Raw genomic sequence first — 22,627 nt, forward strand, 5'->3', positions numbered from 1 at the left:
AGGAAGTCTCGAGGCTTGGCTGCAGCGCGCCCCTGGGAGGATGGGGCACGCAGGAGTCGGGCACGTGATTCCCCGAGTTCCCAGTCTGCTGGCTCTGTTTCTTCCTCTCAGGTGTTTATTTGGAAGCCTGAGTTACGCACAGAGAAAGGGAGAGGAAGTCTGTTCCCTGCTGGCCACAGTGGCCACTTCCTGCTGTCCCAGGCCCTGGAACCACTGTTCACTGTGTGTGGACGCAGGAGTACTGAGCAGCCAGGAATCCTCGTGGAGACGCCGATCACAGGCGTGGCTTCAGCCGCCATGCCACACGCTGGCCGCTGTGGGCTCAGAGTTCTGAGCCGTGGCTGGGTGAGATGCCAGGAAATCTGAAGTGATGTCGACTACCCCTCCTCCCCAGGTCAGTAGAGAAGTCGTGGTGATCACAAGCTTGTCCTGGGCCCCTTCTGCACCATCTGAGGAAACTCAGTGTGAGAAACTGCCACAAGTCTCTCCAGGCCCAGCTGCCGCGCTGTGCCCGCTGCCGCGCTGTGCCCGCTGCCCCGCTGTGCCCGCTGCTGCACTGTGCCCGCTGCCCCGCTGTGCCCGCTGCTGCACTGTGCCCGCTGCCCCGCTGTGCCCGCCGCCGCACTGTGCCCGCTGCCCCGCTGTGCCCGCCGCCGCACTGTGCCCGCTGCCCCGCTGTGCCCGCCGCCTCCTGACGGCCCGCCCTCTTCCACAGCGCCTTTATGCAGCCCCTCCATGGCCACAGCTCCAACTTCGTGGACCCCTTCCCAAAGCCTGTGACTGCCCCTGCATCTCACAGCGTGGATCCCACACTTGGCTCACCCCCAGAGGCCGTGGTTCCGCTGCCCTGTGGTGTTTACCTGGGGACGCCCCACCTCTGGCTTCACGTTGTAGACGCACAGTAGCAGCTGGCCGTGACTGGAGTGTCTGACTGCTACTCTTGTCAGAGGCCCAGCAGGGCTGTGACTGCCTGATGGCTCCTTCGTCTAAAGGGACAGGGCCCGTGAGCCCACAGACAGCTCTGCACGCACTCCCCCTGCACCGACTGAGGGCGGCTCTGCCAGTGTGACAGTGCTGCAGGCCGGGCGCTCCGACCGCTCACACTCGGCTGTTGTAGCTTTAGTGTGACAGTCCTTTCGTGTGACAGTGCTGCAGGCCGGGCGCTCTGACCGCTCACACTCGGCTGTTGTAACTTTAGTGTTTCTTGTGAGGTTTTGGTGAGCAGTGGCTAGTCCAGGAAGACTTGGTTTGATCGGGACTAAACTAATAAAATTTATTTTTACGTGAGATAGCAGGATTTGCAATTTTTAGCTTCATTCAGCAAACTGAAAAATACCCCAGCTCTACGTAAGCAACAGACAGGGAATCTATTTTTTTTTAAGAATTATTGATTTTCATTGGCAAATCAGATACACAGAAGAGAGACAGAGAGGAAGATCCTTCGTCCATTGATTCACGCCCCAGGCAGCTACAATGGCTGGTGCTGTGCTGATCTGAAGCCAGGAGCCGGTAGCCTCTTCTGGGTCTCCCACACGGGTGCAGGGTCCCAAGGCTTTGGACCATCATTTGCTGCTTTCCCAGGCCACAACAGGGAGCTGGATGGGAAGTGGGGCCGCTGGGACTTGAAGTGGCACCCATATGGGATCCCGGCACGTGCAAGGCAAGGACTTTAGCCACTAGGCTACCATGGAGGTCATTCCTTAAGGAGAGGTTTAAGTTGCCATATTTGTAAGTTGTCTTCAAAAATGTGTCTTTGAACAATTTAAAGTGTTGAATTGTATTGAGATGAAGTCATCAAGCTGCCTGGGACTCCCACTGCTTGTGCTTGGGCAATTAAGTAAATGTATGTTTATTTAGGAGATGAATGCTTCTTACCCGTTATTGAAAAAAGGGCTTTCTTCCTGGCCCTCGCAGAGCAACGTCTCCATTCCTCCATAAGGAAACTCTCTAAATTGGTTTTGTTTTCTTTTTTAACAATATTTCAGTTTTTTTTTTTTTTAAGATTCATTTGTTTTTATTGCAATGTCAGATACACAGAAAGGAAGAGAGACAGAGAGGAAGATCTTCCATCTGCTGATTCACTCCCCAAGTGAGCGCAATGGCCTGCTGATCAGGAGCCAGAAGTTCTTCTAGGTCTCCCACACGGGTGCAGGGTCCCAAGGCTTTGGGCCGTCCTCGACTGCTTTCCCAGGCCACAGGCAGGGAGCTGGATGGGAAATGGGGCTGCTGGGATTAGAACTCGCGCCCATATGGGATCCTGGTGCTTTCAAGGCGAGGACTGTAGCCACCACACCGGGCCCAGCAGTATTTTGGTTTGTTGATTTTGTTGGTGTTTTTGTTTTATGAAATTGGTCTTTCATTGGGGAAAATAAGGGCAAGGAAATTGATCATTCCTCCTCTGCTGGCATGACGCCTGTGGCATTGGCAGCCCTCATCAGTTCTGCAGAAGTGCAGGGAATACAGAGTGGCCAATGGCCCAGTCTCCCAGGAGCTCCTCCGCTTCCGCTCCCCTCCTCTCTCTCCCCTCTCCTCTCCCCTCCCCTTCCTGTCCTGTCCCTCCCCTCCTGCCTTGCCTGCCCTCACTACTCCATCCCTCTCTCCTCTCTGGCTTAAAAGGGAAAACAAGTGAACTCAAAATAAGCAGTTGTCCCAAAACAGAAAACTTCCCTAGAATTTCCATTTGGGCTTTTCAGATCAAAGTTGGCGGAGACCAGTTTTTTACTAGAATAATTCAAAAGGGGAAAAAAGACACACACACACACACCCAGGCCCCTTAGCTTTTAAGTTGAAAAGGTACAGAAAGCGGACCGTAGTTAGCTGTTGTGGTGCAAAGTTTGTCAGCAGTGGTGCCAACTTTGTTGGGTTTGGGCAACAAGAAGTAACGTCTCTCTTCACGGTTGCTTGCAGTTGAATTGGAGCAGCATTAGCCTATGGTGTTCCAGTCGCGCAGGCGTGCGAGAGATCCTGAGCTTTCTGTGCTCTGCCCGCTAGCTGAGGCAGGCGGTCTTTGAGGTGGCCTCCAGGCGTGTGGGTCTGTTCTGGTGCTCTGCCCGTGTCTGGATGCAGGAAGGTGAGCCTTTCCAGCAGGGGGGAAGCACTGAGTTACCTGGTGGGGTAGAGCAACCCGAGTGTGAGTACTGGGTTCACCTGTGCCGATGTACCCTGGGCACGGAGACCGCTGCCTCCTCCCGCCTCCCGCTGCCTCCTCCCACCTCCTGCTGCCTCCTCCCACCTCCCGCTGCCTCCTCCCGCCTCCCGCTGCCTCCTCCCGCCTCCTGCTGCCTCCTCCCACCTCCCGCTGCCTCCTCCCGCCTCCTGCTGCAGGCCTTGGGGGCAGCAAGCGAAGACACCAGTGCACTGCACCAGTCGCTGCTCCTGGATCGCTAGCTGTAGCCATCACTGGCACTTGGGGCATGAGCAGCAGGCGGGGGCTCTCTCCCTAGCCATCCTTCCATCCCTCGGCCTCTCAAAAAGAAACATGTTGATATGTACATTATGTATGCATATAGCATGTGTTTGTGTATGTGTGTGTCTTCTAGGGAGGCCCAGTGTGCTGTATTTGAGTTGTGGGTACAGAGCCGTACTAAGGATCACGTGGGTTAGTCCGCTGCCTGGGAGAGCAGGTGCACGTGGGGCCTGGGCTGCGTCCCGCTGGATGGAGCCTTTCTCTCCTTTGGAATGGGTGCTGAGGCCCTTTGCTGGAGACCACGGGGAAATACCTGCTGTGCTTTCTGTTATACAGAAGGAATCAGCTTTGTTTCCTTGGCCCTTTGAGGAAGGCAGGAGTTTGTGGTGTAGCCAAAGACTGTGGGGAGATGGGGCCAGCAGGATGGCTCAACTGACCAATCCTCCAGTGCCAGCCTCACAGGGGCACTGGTTCACATCCTGCTGCTGCACTTGCTGTCCAGCTCCCTGCCTGTGGCCTGGGAGAGCAGCGGAGGACGCCCCAAGCCTTGGGATCCTGCACCCGCATGTGGGACCTGAAGGGGCTCCTTGCCTCATACCGGCCTAGCTCTGAGTGGCCGTTTGGGGAGTGAGCCAGCAGGTGTAAGATCTTTCTCTCCCGGGGAAAGGTGACAGGAGGAAACAGACTGGAGGGAAGCGAACGGGTCCGGAGGTTCCTGGTGAGACTTACCCGGTGAGGGGCTTACTGGGCACCTCTCCCTCCTCCTGATCTCTTCCTGTGGCCCATTAACCATGTTTCCACGTGCATGGTTGTTACCTGGTTGCCAGCTAACTTTCTAAAAGCTCTTCATTGTGGAATAATTACGGGTTTATAGGAAGTTGTCCCCCAGCTTTCCTCAGCTGGTGTCCCTTAGCCAGGGAAGTGCCACAGCCAGGCCCTCCAGCAGCCTCTCCCGCCCTGCTCGCCTCTGAAGCGGACAGCCTTCACTGCGCCTCTCTCTAGCCTTGTCGTCTCAGGGACCCGCGGTGCCGGCCTGTGGATGACCTTGTCCTGCAGCACGCGGCCTAGGATCGTGCCAGCGCTGCCAGCTCTGGATGCAACGCGGGGTGTTTCTGTTCGGCCTGCAGTGGGTACAGCTGCCGGGAACAGCCCCACGCAGGCTGTGTGTGGACTGCTACTGTTTTTCTGGAGTAATTGCCCAGGGGCGAGGTCACAGAGTTGCATGGTAGGTGTGCGTTGGGTTTGTAAGGCTCCACCACGTGTTTTCGGAGTGGGCCCTGCCGACAGAGCTGCAGGCCACACATGGGTGTCCTGGCCGCCGCGCAGTGCGAGCAGCTGCGTGTGCGTCTGCTCCCCCGGCCGAGCACCTCTGCACGGCACGTGGCTTTTGTCTTCTGCCCCGGAACTAGATTCTCTGCTGCGGCAACTGTTGGCTTCTGGGTGCTCTTGTTATATTCCAAAGATGAGTCATCTGCTCCGCTTTTCTCCCAGTCTGGCTCTTCGCTTTAGCTTCTTCTTTTTTAAAAATATTTATTTATTCCCATTGGAAAGTCAGTTATACAGTGAGAAGAGGCAGAGAGGAAGATCTTCTGTCCGGTGATTGACGGCAATGGCCGGAGTTGAGCCGATCCAAAGCCAGGAGCCAGGAACTTCCTCCAGGTCTCCCAGGCGGGTGCAGGGTCCCAAGGCTCTGGGCCGTCCTCCACTGCTTTCCCAGGCCACAGGCAGGGAGCTGGATGGGAAGCAGGGCTGCTGGGATTAGAACCGGCACCATATGGGATCCTGACATGTGCAAGGCAAAGACTTCAGCCGCTAGACTAGCATGCCAGGCCCTCTTTTTAGGTTCTTAGGAAAGATCTTTTTACCAAACAAGAGTTGTTAGTTTTGACAAAGTCCAATTATCTTTCATTAATGAAGCAAGCATTTGGAGTCGTGTCTAAGAACTTTCACCCATTTTGAGCTAGTTGTGTGTAAGTCCATGAGGTTGGGCCAAGGAGTTTTTGGTCTGGGTGTCCCACGGCTCCAACAGCGTCTGCTTTTACCCGGCTGATCCCTTGGCCCTGTTAGAGGGATGAGTTAGGAAGGTGAGTCTGCGCTGCGCTCGGCCACACCCCCTGCTGACAGCCACACCCCTGCTGGCGGCCACACCCCCTGCTGATGGCCACGCCCCTCTGCTGGTGACCACACCCTCTGCTGACAGCCACACCCCTGCTGGCGGCCACACCCCCTGCTGGCGGCCACACCCCCTGCTGACAGCCACACCCCCTGCTGGCGGCCACACCCCCTGCTGATGGTCACGCCCCTCTGCTGGTGGCCACACACCCTGCTGGCCACCACACCCCTCTGCTGATGACCACACCCTCTGCTGAAGGCCACACCCCTCTGCTGATGACCACACCCTCTGCTGGCAGCCACACCCCCTGCTGGCGGCCACACCCCCCTGCTGGCGGCCACACACCCTGCTGACGCAGCTGCATGGCGGACCTCCCACGGTACTGCCTCCCGCTTGCACTTTTCAAGCTTGCTTCAACTGATCCTGCACTTAATGGAAATTTTAGAATGGGGGTGAGCGTTGGGCTCAGCGGTTAGGACAGCCCTGGGACACACTCGTCCTGGCTCTGCTCCCAACCCAGCCTCGTGATGCAGGAGATGGCGCCTCACGTCCGGGCCCATGGCGCCCACGCAGCACTCCTGGCCTGGCCCCGCCACCCCGGCTGCTGCAAGCCTTCGGAAGGTGAGCCGTGGGCAGGAGCAGTCTCTGCTTTTCAAGTAAAGTGACAGTAGTTGTTAAGACACGGTAGAAGCTCTTGCTGTGATTACATGGTGTGGTCGCAGTCCCTCAGGCCTGTTCACCGCTCAGGGAAAGTTACTGTCAGCGTCATTCTTGCAATCGTGGGCATGGTGCTTGTCTTCACTTACCAAATGCTGTTTTACAGTCAAGATTTTAAACTTGTCAGCACATAGGTTCTATAAATAGTTTATTAGATTGATGCCTTTTTGTTTTTAAAAAAAAAAAAAACTACTTTTGAAGGCCTGAGATCCAAATAGAGACCCCGGTCCCGAGCTTGACTCCCTGCACACCCGTCCCAGCCAGGCCAAGGCCGGGGCCTGAGACGCAGTGGGCTCCCCAGCTGTGAGCCCCCGTGCCTCCTGTTGCGCTGTGTGAGCAGGGAGCCCACAGCCACAGCACCGCATGCGAGTGGTCGCTGGTGTCACGTCTTCAAAGGGCAGTTTCCGCCTGTTCATCGCGGGTACAGAGGGTCACCTGTGTGTGAGAGCTCGCCACACGCGTGCTGTCCCTGATGGACTCCCAGGCTCTTAGCTAAACATGGCGTCTGCAAGCAGCTGGGGTTCTTTTTTCCTCTTTTACTCCTGACTGCCTTCTCCCACTCGTTGTTAGCTCTTTGCTGTGTGGTAAAGGGGGCACACCCACTGACTCGGTCTTGGAACATCAACTGTTGATGCCAGTGTTCTTCACCGGGTTGAAGGAGTCTAACCCTCGTGGCCGGGTTTCGTCACAGTCGGGGTCACTTTGTGTCTGCCTGTCCCCCTGGCCAGATTCTGTCATTCACGCACTGCCGATAGGTGTGGCTCATGACTGCAGGTGGGTACAGCTGACAGACTGCTGAAGGACGTCTGCTTGGTGCCTGAAGGCAGACAGGGCCCTGTGCAGCGCCCGTAGGAGCCTCTGCCCAGGCTGTCTCAGGCACAAGTAAGTGGCCCCTGCTGGCATCGTTGTGTCCAACTCAGGATTCAGGGCAGGAGTAGAGGCCGCATGCTTCGTCCCTCTGTGCCCGGTGCCGGAAAGGAAGCTGGGGGTGGGGAGCAAGTGCCCACCAGGACCCTTCCGTCGCACACGTCAGACGGACCAGTCATATGGCATATAAGTCATCTCACAGGGAAAGAAAGCAGGCAGGCACCTGGCGGTCAGCAGGGACCCTGACAGGCGTCCGGCGGACAGCAGTGGCCCTGACAGGCACCCTGTGGGCAGCAGAGGCCCTGGCTTCCCTGTCTAGGAGGCCAGTGTAGCACCCAGCCTGTCCTGAGTCCCGGGAGACCCTCGGCACAGGAGGCTTCCCCTCATGGCCAGCATAGAGCGCACCCACAGCAGGCCGGTTCCCATAGCCCTGCGCAGACCAGAGACTTGCCAGCACTGTCCTGCTGTAGACTGCTCCCCACCCCCCTGTGAGGTGAAGAAGGCTGACCTGGGCTTTAACAGGGAGGAAACAGCCAAAGCATGTGCTGGAGTTTGTCCTCCTCACCAGCATGGGTGTGAGCTCTGGAGAGCACGCTGTGCAGCCCCTGCTTCGTGGGCACTCCAGGGCCCATGGTGGGCGTCTTTTTCACTGGTCAGTGTGGAGTAGGCAGAGTGCCCATCTGGCAGCCAGGAGCCACCAGGGTCGGCGTACGGCCTGAGTGCATCCTCTTGGGAGTGCCGTGGCATCCCCATGAGCAGCCGCTTGCTGTCACATGCAGGCTTTCCCCGTCAGAACTCCAGGCGACGTTGAGTTTGCCATGTGGTGGTGTCGGGAGGCACTGAGGGGCTTCGTGCTGCTTGCTTGCCTGGGAGTCAGGCTGCCCCCCTACCCCCGCAACCCTCACATCATGTCGCATGTCACAGCACAGACGCCCCGGCCGGAGCACCTGCCTGGCCCACAGAACCAGGACGGGGTGGCATCTTTCTGTCCAGATCACTCGTCTCAGACACTGCTTTCGCATCGCAGCAGGCCAAGACCCATGCCGTGCCAAGCGTCTCTGCCGTACTTTGGTTTCTTGAAGCATAATTGAGTTTTCCCCTTTTATTTCCTAGGGCTCCAAGGTTCTTGTGGATGCGCGAGACAAGCTTGGCATCCCTTGGCAGTATTCTGAAAATGAGAAGCACGGCATGTTCCTGATGGCCTTCGAGAACAAAGCCGGGCTGCCTGTGGAGCCGGCCACGTTCCAGCTGTACGTGCCCGCGCTGGGCGCGCTCTGGAGGGACTCTGGCATCAGGGAGGCATTCAGCCGCAGGAGCGAGTTCCAGCTGGTGAGTACATGCCCCCGCCCTGGGGCTGCCACGCAGGGCTCCTTCACGTGGGGGATGTGTGCAGTCCCTGCACCGTGGGCCTGTCACGCAGGGCTCCTTCACATGGGGATGTGTGCAGTCCCTGCACCGTGGGCCTGTCACGCAGGGCTCCTTCACATGGGGATGTGTGCAGTCCCTGCACCGTGGGCCTGTCACGCAGGGCTCCTTCACGTGGGGATGTGTGCAGTCCCTGCACCGTGGGCCTGTCACGCAGGGCTCCTTCACGTGGGGATGTGTGCAGTCCCTGCACCGTGGGCCTGTCACGCAGGGCTCCTTCACGTGGGGGATGTGTGCAGTCCCTGCACCGTGGGCCTGTCACGCAGGGCTCCTTCACGTGGGGATGTGTGCAGTCCCTGCACCGTGGGCCTGTCACGCAGGGCTCCTTCACGTGGGGAATATTTGAAGTCGTTGTGTCGTGGACCTGTCACGCAGGGCTCCTTCTGATCGGGGTAGGACTGATGCGTAAAGACCATATAAATGTCTGGGAAAGCTATGCCTTGCTCCAAGTCCTGGCATTCAACGATACAACACATGGTAGAGGCAAGTAAAGCAGTCTGGGAGGAGGCAGAATTCACACGGGCCGGGTACCAAGGGGCCAGCTGACTCTCACAGAGCTCCCAGGCGGAGCAACTCCAGGGGCTCCAGCCTTTCTAGATGTTGGCCTGTGGTTATGCCTCCCGGTAGGCAACTCCGCAGCTGCCGAGTGTGGCTGTGGGCGGAAGTGCAAATGTCTGGGAACCTGGCTGGTCACTTGAGTCCTTGAGACAGGTGGAGTGCTGACCCTAGCAGCAGAACATTCCGGATGTCTTCTTTTGTTTTGCTTTTCAATATTGACTCCTTTCAAAGAGAAGTGCCCAGAGTTGGGTCAGGATGCCCACTGGCCCTCACACACACCAGGGCTCCAGATAGGCACGTGAAGGGCACAGCCCTGGCCCTGACCCTGACCCTGGCCCTGGCCCTGACCCTGCCCTGACCCTGGCCCTGGTCCTCACACACACCAGGGCTCCAGATAGGCATGTGAAGGGCACAGCCCTGGCCCTGACCCTAACCCTGGCCCTGACCCTGGCCCTGACCCTGGCCCTGGTCCTCACACACACCAGGGCTCCAGATAGGCACGTGAAGGGCACAGCCCTGGCCTGGAGCTTCCAAGCCCCGCATCTCCCCTTTATGGTTTGGCTGTGATGTGTGTGTGTGCGTTCTCCTGTGGTTTACCATTGTAGTGTGTTTGCACGGTCTGTGCCAGTAGGTGCTCCTTAGTACGGCTGTGCAGGCATCGGTGTACTATCGGAACTGCACTGTCTTCCTTGACTGTCTGATGCGTGTGGTCAGTGGTTTCTGCAGGATGGAGGCCTTGGGATAGAATTCCCCAGTCACAGGGTACACTCCTCCCAACAGACAGCTTCCTGAAGTGGCCGCCCAGCAGTGGGCGCTGCCTTGAGGCCTCACGTCCATGCCCGGATTTAGTACTGGGAGGCTTTTATCTCATTCTGGTTTATTTGACAGTTCCCCACGTGTGTTGTCTGCATTTTCCGCACTGATCTGCAGTGCTCTGCAGTCTGCTCATCTCAGTTCGGTGTCCCTGTTTTGTTTTGTTTGTCTGTTTTTCAGTTTCCCTAATGTGGACCTGCTGTGTAACCATAGTGTAGTTGTCAAAACTAGGACATTCACCCTGGTGTAACACTAGGAATGAATGGTAGCCCTTACCTGAACTCAGCCTGTCATGCTGCGAGTGTGCTCAGATGCTCTGTTGTACTGTCTCCACCACCCGCAGTTTGCCACACCTCCTCCATCTTCCCTCGTCTCGCGTGGTGGTGACCTGCAGGGACACTGGTTGTCTGTAGGACATCCCTGTGCAGGTGTCCCACTGGAAGGAGGTGAGGCGTCAGCTCGGGCAGCACCTCCGCCCTGCTGCCTCGGCTGCTCACCTGGCCCTGGCTCACACTAGGCGGCTGTGCGTCCATCCTGCCTCTCCTTAAGCCTTTGTCCACCAGGTGGACGGGGTGGTGCTCCCCCACCCCTTCATCAGCACATCCTACCTCTGGCCAGTCAACAGTGAAGGGGAAGGAGCTGAGTAGAAGCCAGGCAAGACAGCTCCCGGGCCAGTCTGCAGCAGTCAGCCGTGGGTGTGTGTTCACCCGGGCCAGTCTGCAACAGTCAGCCGTGGGTGTGTGTTCACCCGGGCCAGGCTGCAACAGTCAGCCGTGGGTATCTGTTCACCCGGGCCAGGCTGCAACAGTCAGCCGTGGGTGTGTGTTCACCCGGGCCAGTCTGCAACAGTCAGCCATGGGTATCTGTTCACCCAGGCCAGTCTGCAACAGTCAGCCATGGGTGTGTGTTCACCTGGGCCAGTCTGCAGCAGTCAGCCATGGGTGTGTGTTCACCTGGGCCAGTCTGCAACAGTCAGCCGTGGGTGTGTGTTCACCCGGGCCAGTCTGCAACAGTCAGCCGTGGGTGTGTGTTCACCCGGGCCAGTCTGCAACAGTCAGCCGTGGGTGTGTGTTCACCCGGGCCAGTCTGCAACAGTCAGCCGTGGGTGCGTGTTCACCCCGGGCCAGTCTGCAACAGGCAGCCGTGGGTGCGTGTTCACCCCGGGCCAGTCTGCAACAGGCAGCCGTGGGTGCGTGTTCACCCGGGCCAGTCTGCAACAGGCAGCCGTGGGTGCGTGTTCACCCGGGCCAGTCTGCAACAGTCAGCCGTGGGTGTGTGTTCACCCGGGCCAGTCTGCAACAGTCAGCCGTGGGTGTGTGTTCACGGTCACGCTCTCCACCAGAACGTGGACAGACTGAAGTCTCCTGTCCCAGAGTGGCTGAGTCAGCAGGGTTTCGTCATTTGCCTTACCCCACTGGTGCGGTATGTCAGGGCTGTGGGGACCTCTTCGCTCAGTGAATCTTGGAGATAACACGAGGAGGGACTTGCTTGTGCCCCATGTCGGAAGTCCCAGCAGTGTGCACCTCAGGCCCAGCCTACCCCCTGCCGCCGTGTGCACTAGTCACCCAGCACTGAGAGCACGCTTGCTGTGTGCTGGACACCGGCAATGCAGTGGGGAACAAGACCAGAGACCCCTGTCCCCGAGGGCGAGTGGGCCTGCTCGGCCGTTGGCTGACTTGGTGTGGTTGGGGGACTAACGGTGAAGCCTCAGCTGACAGTGGCAGGTGCCAGGTGGCGCTGGCAGGGGCTGTGTGCCTTCAGAGCCCGGCGCTCATCTCAGCAGCTTGGTGACGTGAATTTAGGTTCTGCCTCCTGGCTCACCAGGCCCCAGAGCAGGGGCCGCATGTCGCCGACCTGCAGCGCCAGCTGTCAGCCAAGACAGCGTGCCGCTGCCCGGGAGCTCCTCCTGGGCCTCAGGAAGGGTTACTGGATGTAAACGTGACATGCAGTAGAGTAAGACCGCCATCGCGAGGGTCTATGGGTGGCCCAATGTTTTAATCTGCTTCAAGGACACGATCTTTAGACGATACAGTACATTTTAGTACATTACACGTGCTCGTGAAAAGCACGTGTGACAGTGTTCACACCTGAGTGGTCAACATAGATATGTTATGCCCAAACGTGCATTTCTGTGTTCTTCTTTTTCAAAATCTGTATGGACTGTTTTATCGGCATGATTAAGTAGTAGGTCCCAGCCGTCCTGGCCGAGGTGATTGCTGGCAGCACCCGCCCGCCTCGGCAGCCGCCCGCAGGGTGGCAGAACCCTCCAGGGCATGTGTTTCTGCTCTTCCCTCACCCTGGCGTGCCAGGGAGACCCAGTGTGACCAGCCAGATGCTGGACTTTTCCTCCTCCCAGTGGCCCTTGGGTTCTCTAGCCCTCTTAGAGCCAAAAAACAGAAACAAAAGAAAAAGCAAAGGCAGCGCTTTGTCCTCTGTGGGGAGTGGAGTGGCCCTGGCAGGAGAGCGTGGCTCCCCGAGCGAGCGGCCTTGCCTTCTTACGAAAGCCGTGTGCCTGCCGCCCATGTCCGCTGCAGTCTGCATGCAGGATGTGGCGTTGCTTCCTTGGTGCAGTGAAGCAGAAGGAGCGGGACGCTGCCCTGTTAGACGGGGACGGCGCCAGCTTGACAGCTGCCTGGTGCCTGCAGCCAGCTCCCCGGAAGTGGAGCCCGGGCGGCAGGCCGTGGTTCCCGAGGTCCCGGGAAGCCTTGTCAAGCTGGGAGCATCGCGGGCTCTCGGGGACTTGGAAGTTGGATCCCTTGGTTCGGCAGCCCCGTGGCTTCCTGTGCTGCGGCCGTGAGCGGACACTGCTGTCCCTGGGGCTGGGGAGCTGGACGGGGTGTGTGCTGCCTTGCGCTGCTCCTTCCTGCTTCGTACTCCCTGGTTGCTTAGATAAACTCTTGGGTTTGAGTGGGCTCGGGCCCAAGGGTCTCTGCGGAGAGGACTCAGTTCTGAAAGCTCACTGGCGATGCACTGTGCGGGTGACTTGGAAGCCCCGAGGGAGGCAGCCGTGAGTGCTGTGTGTACGGCGCTGCTGCCGTCAGACCAGCGTGCAAGCCCTCCAGGAGGGAAGCCTTTCTGTGGCTTAGTGCGTGGCGTGCCCAGCATGCACAAGTGCGGTCTTAACTGTTGTGACATCTGGTGCCTCAGCCTCGGTCCGGGAGGTGCCCTCCCCTCTGCCAGCTGCTCTGTGCCTGTCGGGTAACGCTCTGGGTGAGTCGTGTCCCACATGCTCCGCCGTGTTCTGGAACAGCCTTGGCTGGTGCTGAGTGGGAGTTCTGCCTGTGTGGGAAGGAGCGGTCACCGCGCAGTGGCCAACACCACCAGGCAGCGGTCCTCGGCTGGTGTGCTTGGCCCTCACTAGCAGAGTGCCGGCCCTGGAGTCCAGGCTGATGGAGAGAAGAGGTGGCTTGTTGCTGCAGCAGCACGTGAAGCACAGGGCCTTTGGCAGAGAGAGGCTGTTGGCACATTTCCTGGAAGGACAGCGGCTGAGGGGGGGCGGGCCCAGCAGCAGTGCCGGTCAGACCACAGGTGTGCTTGGCCGGTGTGTCTTCCCGCGTGTCCCTGCAGCTCTGGGGTGTGTGTCCGTCTGCTTGGCCGGTGTGTCTCCCCGCGTGTCCCTGCAGCTCTGGGGTGTGTGTCCGTCTGCTTGGCCGGTGTGTCTCCCCGCGTGTCCCTGCAGCTCTGGGGTGTGTGTCCGTCTGCTTGGCCGGTGTGTCTCCCCGCGTGTCCCTGCAGCTCTGGGGTGTGTGTCCGTCTGCTTGGTCGGTGTGTCTCCCCGCGTGTCCCTGCAGCTCTGGGGTGTGTGTCCGTCTGCTTGGCCGGTGTGTCTTCCCGCGTGTCCCTGCAGCTCTGGGGTGTGTGTCCGTCTGCTTGGCTGGTGTGTCTCCCCGCGTGTCCCTGCAGCTCTGGGGTGTCTGTTCCTCCGCTTGGCCCACCTGGACCGCGACAGGTGCAGCCCTCTGCACTTCCTTCTTTCCTGTGAAGGTGGCACAGTGAAGCTCTGTAGTGCAGGTCTGAGCTGGAGGCCCGGGGACCCCAGGAGGCAGTGCCGGGGCCAGTCCTCTGGCCTGGTGTTTCCTGGGGCCGTGGGCGTGTGTGGAGCCTCCTGCAGCATCTGCTTCACAGCCTGCGTGTCTCCTGCTGTCTAAAGCAGGTGGAAGGTTTTTCCCTGTGGCTGTCGTGGTTCAGTTTGATTGCATGTGACTAAAAACCAAAAATAATAGTGAGACTTGAACATGGAAGATGTCTTCTTGGTCGTATGACGAGATGCAGAGGCAGCCAGCTCAAGGATGTGAGGCCTCTTCTGGTGGGGTCTTGTTGCCTGGAATAATTACATCTTTTAAAAAATTAAGAGATAAATGACACATTATTATGGAAATTGCTGTGAATACTAAACACATGATTTGTTTATATGTTAAGCAGAGTACAAAACAACTGCAGCTGCACAAGAAAAAAAAAATTAAGATTTATTTTTATTGTAAAGTCAATTACACAGAGAGGAGGAGAGGCAGAGAGGAAGCTCTTCCGTCCGATGAATCGTTCCCCAAGAGGCCGCTTCTTCTGGGTCTCCCACACGAGTGCAGGGGCCCAAGGCTTTGGGCCGTCCTCGGCTGCTTTCCCAGGCCACAGGCAGGGAGCTGGAAGGGAAGCGGGGCTGCCAGGACACAACGGCCAGGCCCCAGGATGCAGTGCAGGAACTCAAGTGTCCGGGGATGACGAGTGGGGACACTTAGGGCATATGTGACAGGGAGCAATGACTTCTGAGGTCTTGAGCAGAGCAGACCACTGCACTCACTGTGGACGAGGGAGCTGAGATGAGTGGTTCAGAGGGGAAAACCAGAGAACCTGGCTGGTAAGGCCAAGATATCCTGCCGTGTGGGAGGCCTGGGCTGGACTGAAATAAGCAGTTGGCACATGCAAAAACGGGCGGGGGGAGCAATGCCTGGCTGGGCCAGGTTGCAGGATCACCCAAGAGTATTGGAGCAGGGGGTAGGCTACATCAGGCTGGGCTTCAGCACCCGTCGAGAGAACCAGATCTCGGGACACATTCTAGGAGCGACTTGTGGACGCGCCCCTGTGGGACTGCAGCGCCCATCAGTCCATATGGAGAGCTGAAAGTGACGACAAGCCGAGCCAGGCTGGACCACAGAAATCCACCTGAAACTCGTAGTGGCTAGGACTAGCAGGCTGAGCAGGGCCAGGCTGTAGCACCCAAAACTGGCACACGTGGGATTGGGAGCAGGCTGGTAGGGGAACTTGGAGAATTCCCCTACTAGGCCACAGCTCCCACTGCAGAGCACCAGAGCCAGGGCTGGGGGTGGCCCAGGCCAGCCAGGGCTGCAGCACTTGTCAGCACTTGTTCCACTGGATCTAGTGGCGAACAGGGGTGGGCTGTGCCCAGCTGGAATAGACTGCAAGTAGGCCATGCCAGGCTAGGTTGGAGCACTCTTGAACACATGCAAGACCCAGAGCTGGGAACTGGCCTTGTAGGGGAACTCTGGGGACTCCCCTCATGGGCTGCAGCTCCCACTGGTGAATGAAAGAGCCAGGTTATGGGCAGACCAGGCTGGGCAAGGCTGCAGCACCCATCAGCATGTGTGTGAGCTGGGTCTGGAGGTTAGCCAGACTGGGCTAGGCTTCAGCACCCTCTAATAATGAAAGCCAGAACAGGTGTGAGACAGACTGAGCTAGGCTGCAGCACCCACTGGATCACAAGAGAGCTGGGTCTGGGGATGATGAGTAGGGACCAGTCATGTTGGTCTGGACAGTAGCACCTGCTGGCACACACAAGATCCAGGGCTGGGAGCAGACCTAGTAGGAGAACCTCCGAAAGTCCCCTCCTCGGCCCCTGCTTCCACAGATGAGCATGAGAGCTAGGACTGGGGGCGAGGGAGGCAGGCTGGACGAGGCTGTGTACCCACTGGCACATACAAGAGCCAAAAGGGGAGCGGGCCAGCCAGGCTAGACCATAGCACCAACTGGCAAGTACTGGGACGGGGTGCAAGTCACTTCAGGCACCACAGCCTCCTGGCAGATGCAAGATCTGGGGCTAGGGGCATGCCTGGTGGGGCAGCTGTGGGTTCTCTCTTGCTAGGCTGTAGCTGCTGCTGGTGAGCATGCAAGAAGCTTCAGAAACTTCACAGAAATCTTTGAAATCATGTGGTGCTAGGTGATGCATACTTTCTGTGAAGTTTCTGAAGCTTCTCACACCTCGATTTAAAAAGGTCTATTAATGTAAGCACTCGGCCCACGGCTGCCTCTCACAGCCACTCGGGCTGCGTGATGGCACCGAGGCACGTGGTTCTAGAAGACCCAGTGAGAGCCCTGAGGGCTGCTGTGCGTTGGTCACATAATGTACACTCTATGCACTTGGTCCATGTTTTCACTTGCTATAATGAAGATCTAAAAGGGAAAACAATGACATGAATATGCCAAGACTGCAAGCTTGTTTATATTGCTTATAAAAACCAAAGCAAAACAGAGAGGAAGTCACCTGTGTGCCGCTTCTTCCGGGAGGGGCCCGGCTGGGAGGGGTCAGGGGCCAGCCGGGAGGGGACAAGGCCCGGCTGGGAGGGGCCAGGGGCTGGCTGGGAGGGGCCAGGAACCTGTTGGGAGGGGCCAGGGGCCAGTGGGGAGGGGCCAGCTGGGGCTCCGCCCACTGCTTCGGAAGGCGGGCCTGGGCAGAGAGGGAAAGAGGCACAGTCCCTGTCTGTGTTCGGGCAGACAGAAAGTCCAGGACATGGGACCACATCAGCATGTTGCCCGACTACCCCAGCTGATGTCAGCTCTCCTAACATTTGTATGTTTATAATTACAAAAGCATGCTTTTCTCAACTATTTTCAGTTGTGGTTGAATCGTGTATTATTTTTACAGTCAGGAAAAGCCACACAGACATTTTCAGGATGGAGTGTGAACATGGCTGTATTGTAGGAAGGCTTCCCAAGTCCTGCACGTTGTTTCCTGAGGCAGGCTTCCTGTTTAGACCGTCTGGCCAGCTCTGGACACCCTGACCATCTCAGAGTGGTGTCACTGCCTGCCCTCCTCCCAGCAGATGGCCGTGGAGTCCGTGAGCCCGGGCTGGGCCCCGTGCCTCTGTCCACGTCTGTGACGCATGGCTGGAGCCCCCTGCTTCCCTCACCCGGGAGGCCCCCCGGCCTTCTCGGGGTCCCAGCACCCCGCCTGGCACACAGCCTCGCTGCTGGACACTGTGAAGTGTACTCCACGCTGGTGTGTGGAACACCTCCTGTCGTGTCCTCCGCAGAGCCAGTGTGTGGCAGGACGGTCGGAATGGAGCCCCAGCACCGCGAGAGCAGAACTGTGGCTGGCAGCACAGGGAGGTTAGACGTGAACTCAGGTGCTTTGCAGCGACGGAGGAGACGCTCCGAGGAAGTGGGGGAGACGGGGCAGGCGGGTGGACAGGCATGCGGGCAGGCGGGCGGGCGGGCAGCAGCCGGGCTCCAGAAGGCTGGGTAGTCCCATGGAAGAGAGGGAAGTGTCTTGTGCCTGGCCCTTCCTGTCAGAGCAAAGCTCACAGCTGAGCCAGGCCAGCCCGCCCGGTGCGACGGGTCCCCAGCAGCAGTGTCCGCACATCCTCGGGCCTGGTGACAGCGGGGAGGCGTGCTGTCCCCCAGAGGCGCCGTCTCCTGGAGTTGGAAGGCATCCTGAGAACGGCAAAGCTCTTTTCTGTATTAAGTGTTTGGGTTTTGTTTTTCTAAGAGAAATAGGCCTTCAGGGTCCCTTCCCCCGCTCCCTTCTGCCTCAGCGTCCAGTGTGTCTTGGGGTGGTTTCTGTTGCTGGACACTAGTCAGGGTGGACTCTGGTGAGGCCTCGTGCAAGAGGGAGTGAGGGAGCGAGTGGGAAGGCCGAGCCCCCTTGTGACCCCACTCCTGGGGTGGTTCACCCAGGCTTGTGGGAGCAGCAGCGTGCTCCATGCACGGGGGAATGTGTCGGACTTTCTGAGGAGACCAGTGCCTTGCACAGAGCTATCTGGGGCCTCCCCGCAGCAGGTGCCTGCGTGGGACCCGGTCTCTGGGTGCGCTGTGTTTATGAGCAGAGCGCGCAGACTGAGGCAGGGCCGCTGGGGCCTCCCCGCAGCAGGTGCCTGCGTGGGACCCGGTCTCTGGGTGCGCTGTGTTTATGAGCAGAGCGCGCAGACTGAGGCAGGGCAGTGGGGGCCTCCCCGCAGCAGGTGCCTGCGTGGGACCCGGTCTCTGGGCGCGCTGTGTTTATGAGCAGAGCGCGCAGACTGAGGCAGGGCAGCTGGGGCCTCCCCGCAGCAGGTGCCTGCGTGGGACCCGGTCTCTGGGCGCGCTGTGTTTATGAGCAGAGCAGCGCAGGCTGAGGCAGGGCAGCTGGGGACTGAGCTTTTGTTTTCCATTGTTCCTCGTCCTCCTTGTCGCTCTTCATCTTGGTTAGTCACTTCGGCGTCTGCGACAAGTCACGCTGGCTCTTGGTCCAGTCAGCTTGCGCAGTAGCACTTGGGCGAGGCTGTAAAATAGAAAGCAGTGTGCTGACATGTGAGACGGGGTACCCTAGTCCACACCTATTTAAATCCTTAACCCTCAAGAGCCTTGCTCGGCAGCAGCCGCCAGCCTGCATGGAGAACAGGGGAACCCATCTGCCACTTCACTTGGTTCCTCCCTCTGTTCCATGGACTTTATGCCAAAGCCTTCATTTAAAATCTTAGCGACTCGTAATAGAGGGGAAGACATTGATAACTTGGTGGAAAGTCCAAATCAGATACTCCTTATGATAAGTACATTACCACCAAATTGAATTACGTAGTTGATGTTACTTTTAGAATGGCATCATTGGGGCCCAGCATGGTCACCTTGCAGCCAAAATCTTTGCCTTGAAGATGCCAGGATCCCGTCCCGGTGGCCCCTCTTCCCATCCAGCTCCCTGTTTGTGGCCTGGGAAAGCAGCCGAGGACAGCCCAAAGCATTGGGACCCTGCACCTGTGTGGGGGCCCTGGAAGAAGTTCCTGGCTCCTGACTTCAGATTGGCTCAGCTCCAGCCGTTGCAGCCACTTGGGGAAGTGAATCAGCAGACAGAAGATCTTTCTGTCTGTTTCTCCTCCTCTCTGTTTATCTGACTTTATAATTTAAAAAAAAAAAAAACTTTTAAAACATGGTGTCATTGATACTAGTGCAGGATGACTCCCATGTATTTAAGACTTGTCATGGCAGTTACTGCTTTTGTCATCAAACCAAGCCCTGAGTGAAGCTGGACCTAGGGAGTGGCTGTGTCGCCTAGCTTGACTTCTGGCGCTAACTCCTGCCCAGCTTGCGGGCAGCGTGGGTCCTGGAAGCAGCAGTGATGCCAGGGAGAGCTGAGTCCCTCCACCTGAGCAGCAGGGCTGGGGCACGCTGCCAGCTCCAGTCCTGGCCAGGGGCTGTCTCGTGGACAAGCAAGCAGTGAGGTGGGTGTGGTACAAGTGTGTTCTCTGTGTCAAAGAGGTGAACGTTGAAAGTTGGTCCTTTACTGTCAGTACGGGCACCAAGGACTAAATTCCAACTGCCAAAGAGACCACGGGGAAATGGAGTGCCATTGGAGGCCAAGGACTCTGAGGTCACCCACCCCAGTTGGGATCTCCCACATGGGGGGGAAGAAGCCCAGATCCTTCCACGCAGGACCGAAGGTCATCGGAACAACAGCCAGGAGCCCTGAGCCGTCCGGAGACAGAGAACAGCAAACTTCCTTCGGGACTCGGGAGAGGAACTTTCTCTGGTCCTTACTTAGTTCCAACTTTGGATCCCCATCCTCTCTGGCAATGACCATCAGGGTCGCTGCAGAGCCTCCTCCCCAAAAACAAACAAACACAATCAGAATAGACAGAGAACAGTAAGGAAAGCTTAGAACCAAACAGGAAGCAGTGTGGATTCACATATACCTTACTAGGTGGGACACAGAGATTAGATACTCCTCACTGGGGAACGGAAGAATTCTCTGCACACCCCTCCCAATATAGTTCTACACCTCAACTGTTGTCATATGCCTTGCTAGAGTTATAAGCCAGTTTAGACTATCCTAAAATCAGCCAGGTTCAGCAGAATCATGCCTCAACGCTATGGACTGCTGAATACTAAAATGAGGATAGACACGAGCTGAGTAGTACCCTACAGCCATTTTAAGGTGTGTAGAAGCTGGTTATGTACAAACTAAAATCAAAATGTCAAAGAAGTAGTCACAGGTGAGGTTGAGAGCTTGCATCTTGTAACCCTGGTTACTCAATACCATGACAATTAATGCCATAATGTTGTAAATTGTCGTTGATGTTAAGTTGGGGCCTTTAATTGATTAGGATGATATTCTGCCAGCTCTACCTCCAGACCAGAGATGACCTTCCCAAGAAACCGTTGAATATATCTGGACAATTAGATGCTGGACTCTTTGCTTGGTATATGCTTGCAATGAAAGACTCTCAACTGAATTTGATTTATAATACTGCAGCAAGGTGGAGGAATCCACCATGGGTGGAGGGGAGAGGAAGGGGTTGGGGGAATCCCAGAGTTTATGAAACTGTCACATAATACAATGTAATTAATAATAAAAGAAAAAGAAAGTTGGCCCTTTAGCACAAAACTTAGCGTCATGCTTCACTTGATTTTAAAAAGGAAAAAATAGCATAGAGTCTATACATGCTCTAGGTGCTTTGTCTTTGAGAAGGTTTTAAAAGGGAAAAGGGGAAGACAAATCTGTAACTCTACCTCTATGCAATTGAAAGTGTTGAATAAAACCTTGTGTGTGTGTGTATATATATATATATATTTTTTTTTTAATGGTGTTTACTTGATCCAATGCAATGGCTTAGTGGATAATTCTTACCTTGTGGGCACCAGGATCCCATTTGGGTGCTGGTTCTAATCCCAGCGGCCCCTCTTCCCATCCAGCTCCCTGCCTGTGGCCTAGGAAAGCAGCCGAGGACGGCCCAGAGCCTTGGGACCCTGCACCCGCGTGGGAGACCCAGAAGAAGCTCCTGGCTTCAGATCACATTGGCTCAGTCTGCCATTGCAGCCACTCGGGGAGTGAACCAGCAGATGGAAGATCTCTCTTGTCCCTCTTAAATCTGACCTGCTTTTACAATAAACCTTTTTTTTTAATAGTGTTCATTTATCTGACATCTGCCGGCTCCCTTCCCAAAGCCCGCCATAGTAGGACCAGGGCAGGTCACCCATGAGGAGGCCCAGCTGCTTAGCACATGTGTGCCAGCTGTCCAGGCCTGGAGGGGTACAGATCAGAGACAGTAACCAGCACTCACTGCACTCTGTCACTCTCCATCACACAGAGGCCCAGCCTGATCACCTAGTAACCAGCACTCACTGCACTGTCACTCTCCATCACATGCTGAGCCTCAGCCTGATCACCTAGTAACCAGCACTCTCTCACTCTGTCACTCTCCATCACACGCTGAGCCTCAGCCTGATCACCTAGTAACCAGCACTCACTGCACTCTGTCACTGTCCATCACATGCTGAGCCTCAGCCTGATCACCTAGTAACCAGCACTCACTGCACTCTGTCACTGTCCATCACACGCTGAGCCTCAGCCCGATCACCTAGTAACCAGCACTCACTGCACTCTGTCACTCTCCATCACACGCTGAGCCTCAGCCTGATCACCTAGTAACCAGCACTCACTGCACTGTCACTCTCCATCACATGCTGAGCCTCAGCCTGATCACCTAGTAACCAGCACTCACTCACTCTGTCACTCTCCATCACACGCTGAGCCTCAGCCTGATCACCTAGTAACCAGCACTCACTGCACTGTCACTCTCCATCACACGCAGAGGCCCAACCTGATCACCTAGTAACCAGCACTCACTGCACTGTCACTCTCCATCACACGCTGAGCCTCAGCCTGATCACCTAGTAACCAGCACTCACTGCACTGTCACTCTCCATCACACGCTGAGCCTCAGCCTGATCACCTAGTAACCAGCACTCACTGCACTGTCACTCTCCATCACATGCTGAGCCTCAGCCTGATCACCTAGTAACCAGCACTCACTCACTCTGTCACTCTCCATCACACGCTGAGCCTCAGCCTGATCACCTAGTAACCAGCACTCACTCACTCTGTCACTCTCCATCACACGCTGAGCCTCAGCCTGATCACCTAGTAACCAGCACTCACTCACTCTGTCACTCTCCATCACACGCTGAGCCTCAGCCCGATCACCTAGTAACCAGCACTCACTCACTCTGTCACTCTCCATCACACGCTGAGCCTCAGCCTGATCACCTAGTAACCAGCACTCACTGCACTGTCACTCTCCATCACACGCTGAGCCTCAGCCTGATCACCTAGTAACCAGCACTCACTCACTCTGTCACTGTCCATCACACGCTGAGCCTCAGCCCGATCCCTGCAGTGCTGCCCTGCCTTACTACTTCATTGAAGTTTTGTAATTGTAGATCCAGTCGGTCAGTAGTGTGAACGTCCTCCCCCCTTTTTACTGTGCACCCCACCTCCTGCTCTTGTGTTCCTTCTGGTCTGGGAACGCTGTAGCCGAGGGAGGCCTTCGTACTTGCTCTCCTGCCTAGATCCAGCTGCTTCCTGCCATGAAGATCTTGGCACAGATGTCACCTCCGTGACATGGTCCTGCAGTCGTAAATAGTTCACACTTGACACACCACTGCGTGTTACCTTCCCGTTTCATTTTAAGGAATTGTCTGTGTGTCCGTGTGTGTGCGTACACACGTACGTGCATGTTCACAAGTTA

General features: G+C 56.9%; 1 protein-coding gene across 3 annotated transcripts in view; it reads left to right on the plus strand.

Moving 5' to 3' along the window:
- The window catches only part of GNA12 (G protein subunit alpha 12), an 86,907-nt gene that overhangs the window by 37,809 nt on the left and 26,471 nt on the right, over positions 1-22,627 (plus strand). For all 3 annotated transcript variants that reach the window (XM_040990047.1, XM_040990045.1, XM_040990048.1), the window contains exon 2: positions 8,217-8,432. In XM_040990047.1, coding sequence (XP_040845981.1) covers positions 8,217-8,432 — 216 coding nt within the window. The remainder of the gene's footprint in view (positions 1-8,216; positions 8,433-22,627) is intronic.

Source organism: Ochotona curzoniae, unplaced genomic scaffold (genome assembly GCF_017591425.1).
Source record: "Ochotona curzoniae isolate NIBS_2020 unplaced genomic scaffold, NIBS_Ocur_1.0 contig_54, whole genome shotgun sequence".
Classification (NCBI taxonomy): Eukaryota; Metazoa; Chordata; class Mammalia; order Lagomorpha; family Ochotonidae; genus Ochotona; species Ochotona curzoniae.